Raw genomic sequence first — 4,647 nt, forward strand, 5'->3', positions numbered from 1 at the left:
TTATATATATATATATATATATATATATATATATATATATATAAATGGAAGAAGACTAGCGCACTACAAGAAGACTAGTTCATGTTAGCAAAACCCAGAACTGTTGGAAGTTAGATGCTAGTCACAATAACAACAATTCTTACCTATGTGGTACATGCCAATCCAGTCTGTGGCATCCACCTCTTCCTTAATATCCCATGAGATGACCAAGTTCTGGCCCCGGCCCAGAGTGAACTCTAAAGTAGAAGCTGTGAGTGAGGATCGCCCTTGAGAACTGACCAGGTCCGTATCGCTGTTGGCTCTGGGGAGTCCAACTCCAGCCTGCTCGGCTCCACCATGCTATGCTTTTGCTTTTGTAATTTTTATATAACTTTAAGTTTTTTTTTTGTAATTGTACTACTTGCCAGCAGCTATCACTCTGCAGCTCTCGCCTGGTCACCCACTGAAGCAGGGTTGTGCCTGGTCAGTACCTGGATGGGAGACCTCCTGGGAAAACTGGAAGAGGTGCTAGTGAGGCCAGTAGGGGCTGCTCACCCTGTGGTCTGTGTGGGTCCTAGCGCCCCAGTATAGTGACGGTAAAGCTATACTGTTAAAAAGCCTTCGGATGAGACGTTAAACCGAGGTCCTGACTCTCTGTGGTCATAAAAAAATCCCAGGGTGTCTTTCGAAAAGAGTAGAGGTGTGACCTCTGCATCCTGGCCAAATTTGCCCATTGGCCTCTGACCATCATGGCCTCCTAATCATCCCCATATCTACTGACTGGCTTCATCACTCTCTCTCCTCTATAGCAATAAGCTGGTGTGTGGTGGGCGTTCTGGAGCACTACGGCTGCCGTCGCATCATCCAGGTGGATGCTGCACACTAGTGGTGGATGAGGAGATACCCCCTGACAATGTAAAGCGCTTTGAGTGCTTAGAAAAGCGCTATATAAATGTAAAATATTATCGTTGTTGTTATTATTATTCATGACCACTTTGTAAGAATTAAGTAGAAGCTGTGAGTGAGGATCGCCCTTGAGAACTGACCAAGTCTGTATCACTGTTGGCTCTGAGGAGTCCAACTCCAGCCTGCTCGGCCCCACCACGCTCAGCTAAGCTACGAAGATTCTCTGGGCTGAGTGTGTACCGCACATTTGGGCTCCGTCTACGACCTGCAGACTCCCGTGTGGCCAGGTGATCCCGCCCCTGAGGCGCCATGCCTGACGCCGGGTTGGAGCGGGGCCTGGATGGGAGAACTGCTGTGGTGAGAGAGGGGCGAATGGTGGCAACTGTGTGGAAGCACGTCTATGGACTGGGTGAGTTTGTGGAAAAAGCCGGAATGATGGAGAACCCTGACCTGAACCCTGGATCAGACCTGGGCTGAACTGTAATTGTCTGGACATATAGGTGAAGGACCAGATAGGCTCGTTGTCTGCTAGAGCACTTGGCTATGATAATGGCTATTGACCTTGAGAATAAGGTATTTAATTAATCTTTAATGAATCTAAAAGAGCTCAGTTCTTTCCATTGATTGGTCAGTAGGTTCCAACTAGCGAACACAATCCTTCTTGGCTCCTAAGAGAAGATCATCAACACATTCTGTCTATGAATACACAATGAAAAAAATGAATATAACTTTAATTCAGATGTCTCTGCAGTAAGGAACTTTAGAATCTGAAAGTTTGAAAAGGATATGGGAAATGGTAAGGAAAATGACAAAGAGAAAGAGGAACAAAGAAAGAGAAAGGTCAGGAAAGAGAAAATACTACAATACAGTTTCATGTGAACAGTTATTATTATATGACACTGATAAATTTCATGAGCCTTAAGTACGCATATCTCGATTCATTTTGAGATGTACATCACTGAAAGTAATGATAACTTGCAGTTCAGCAAGTCATATGTTTTCCCTAACCACAATAGCAGATTGTTAATTCCCAAGTTATTTTAGAACTGTTTTATACTATTGTAGTATTATTTAATATTTTGAATTAGCTTATATATATATGTTATATAAATGTATCAAATTTGTATTATTATTATTACTACTGTAATTTAACTATAAACTTTTAAAAACCTTTAAGTTTTTAAGGTCAAGTTAACTTATGTTTTCATCTAATTTTTATATTTTATTACACCTTTATTTTAATTATGATTTCTAATTGTTTCAGTTTTTAGATTTAGTTAACAATAACACTGGTTAATTCAATAAATGATTCAATGACATTCCAACCAGTGACACCTGAATTCTAAAGTCTTTTGAACTACTGAACTATTGAACTATTTTTCTCCATTCTGTCACCGATGGAGTTTTGGTTCCTTGCCGCTGTCGCCTCTGGCTTGCTTAGTTGGGGACACTTCATTTCCAGCGATATCGTCGACTTGATTGCACAGACACTATTTAAACTGAACTGAGCTGGATGATGACATCACTGAATTCAATGTTTTTGAACTGCCTTTAACTGAAAGTTTAGTGTTTACTATTGTCATTTTGCATTATTGACACAATATTTTGCTAATTAATGCTGTACAGTTGCTTTGACACAATCTGTATTGTTATAAGCGCTATATAAATAAAGGTGACTTGACTTGACTATTCGTCAAAGGAACCCGTTCATAGGAGTCATTTGTTCATTAATTGAACTATACTGGTTGTGCTGTATGTTTTTGATTCCCTGAAAACAATCAGCTCATTTGAATGTCATTTGATCATGAATCATGGGTCTACACTGGTCACATAGTAGTTTTTATTTCCTCTCCTTTATTAAAATGTGGATGTCATTTCTTTACACTTAACAGCATCTATGTTTTTTTTTTACACATTCCGGCTCAGCCATCCTTCTTCTCAGCATCTTCACTTATACCTCAAAAATCACTGACATGGACCGTTGTGAAAATGAATGTCATAAAACTTTTGAGATTTTCCAAATTTCTAAACAGCGTTACTAAATATACTGATGGACGGTGATTATTTCTTGTGCATTTTAATTTATCCTGCTACAATATAATGTTTCTGCTGGTTATACAAACCACATTAAAACTCCATACTCACTAACGTCTAATGTGAAATTTGAATAATCTATTAATACTAATGAACATTAAACAATATTTACAGCAGTACCCCACATACGTGCTACAGTTATTATTGTGGATCACTGTATTGTACATGCAATACGTGCACTTGCTGTTTGCAGCATTTTAAATTAGAAGTCTTACACTGCAGAATGACAGTGTATTGTATGTCTGAAAAATGCTTGAGTGTTTTGAAGGCAATACAGTCTATCAGAGATAGATAGATAGATAGATAGATAGATAGATAGATAGATAGATAGAATCAGACTGAAGATAGATACATAGATAGATAGATCGATAGATATATCAAAATCAGCGTGAAAACGTTTTACTTTCTAAACAGAATATTATCTTTAATATATAGAAATATTGTGGTAAGTTCATAATAATAAAAAATTAATGAATAAAACTGATTGTGCGCTGATACCGCGTATTTCTTTTGCAAAAAAAATCGAGTTCAGTGTACTGTTGCTATGGTTACCTCCTCACGCGAACGCAACTTAAGTTTGTTAGGGTTTATTTGGCATAAAGACACTAACTTGTAATATAACTTTTATAGTTGCTAAAAATCTAACTGAAGCGTAGCCTATTTCCTTGTATGCAAAATGAACGCGTATAAAGACACTCGCCTTGAGAAGGGAAGGAGGAATTCAGTCTGCTTAATCTACTATTCTTTTTATTTATTTATAATATGATTATAATAATATTTATTTATTGATGCATTATTTAAACGTTGGTCTATGCTGTCGCAAACTTTCAAATAAATAAATAAATAAATGAAATTAAATATATTTTTATTACTCAGCAGAAGCGTGTATGGCAAGCCGTTTTAGCTTAAAATATCCCTAGCGTTACTCGTCGTAATTGCATTTTTACTAGTAACAATTCAATTAGAGAGCTCTACAATTAAATTCTTACTAGTAACAATTATGATTATAGAGCTCTATAATTAAATTCTTACTAGTAACAATTATGATTAGAGAGCTCTGCAATTGCATTAGAGAGCTCTGCAATTGCATAAGAGAGCTCTCTAATTAAATTATTACTAGTAACAATTATTATTATAGAGCTCTCTAATTCATTTCTTACTAGTAACAATTCCAATTAGTGAGCTCTACAAATGAATTTTTACTAGTCATATGTCTCCATTGACTTCCATTCATTTGTAATTACAGAGCTCTACCTCCGAATTTTTACTAGTAAGAATTCCAATTAGAGAGCTCTACAATTGAATTCTTACTAGTAACAATTCCAATTAGAGAGCTCTCTAAATCAATTTTTACTAGTAATAATTCCAATTAGAGAGCTCTCTAAATCAATTTTTACTAGTAATAATTCCAATTAGAGAGCTCTCTAAATACATTTTTACTAGTAACATTTCCGATTAGAGAGCTCTCTAATTTAATTATTACTAGTAAAAATACAATTACAGAGCTCTATAATTCAATTTTTACTAGTAAAAAATCACATTAAAGATATGTTTAATTGCAGAGCTCTGTAATTGAATTAAAGAGCTCTCTAATTCAGTTCTTACTAGTAACAATTGAATTAGAGAGCTCTCTAAATGGAATTCTTACTAGTAAAAACTGAATTCGAG

At 36.1% G+C, this 4,647-nt stretch overlaps 1 protein-coding gene across 1 annotated transcript in view; it reads right to left on the reverse strand.

The window, feature by feature from the left end:
• Positions 1–4,647, reverse strand: part of LOC107675363 (E3 ubiquitin-protein ligase HECW2-like) — a 25,540-nt gene that overhangs the window by 17,185 nt on the left and 3,708 nt on the right. The window contains exons 2-3 of the mRNA XM_016469669.1: positions 1,040–1,652; positions 144–299 (exon numbers count right to left, since the gene is read on the reverse strand). Of these exons, the coding sequence (XP_016325155.1) occupies positions 144–299; positions 1,040–1,196 (313 nt within the window). The 5' untranslated portion in view covers positions 1,197–1,652. The remainder of the gene's footprint in view (positions 1–143; positions 300–1,039; positions 1,653–4,647) is intronic.

Source organism: Sinocyclocheilus anshuiensis, unplaced genomic scaffold (genome assembly GCF_001515605.1).
Source record: "Sinocyclocheilus anshuiensis isolate Anshui unplaced genomic scaffold, SAMN03320099.WGS_v1.1 scaffold656, whole genome shotgun sequence".
NCBI lineage: Eukaryota > Metazoa > Chordata > Actinopteri > Cypriniformes > Cyprinidae > Sinocyclocheilus > Sinocyclocheilus anshuiensis.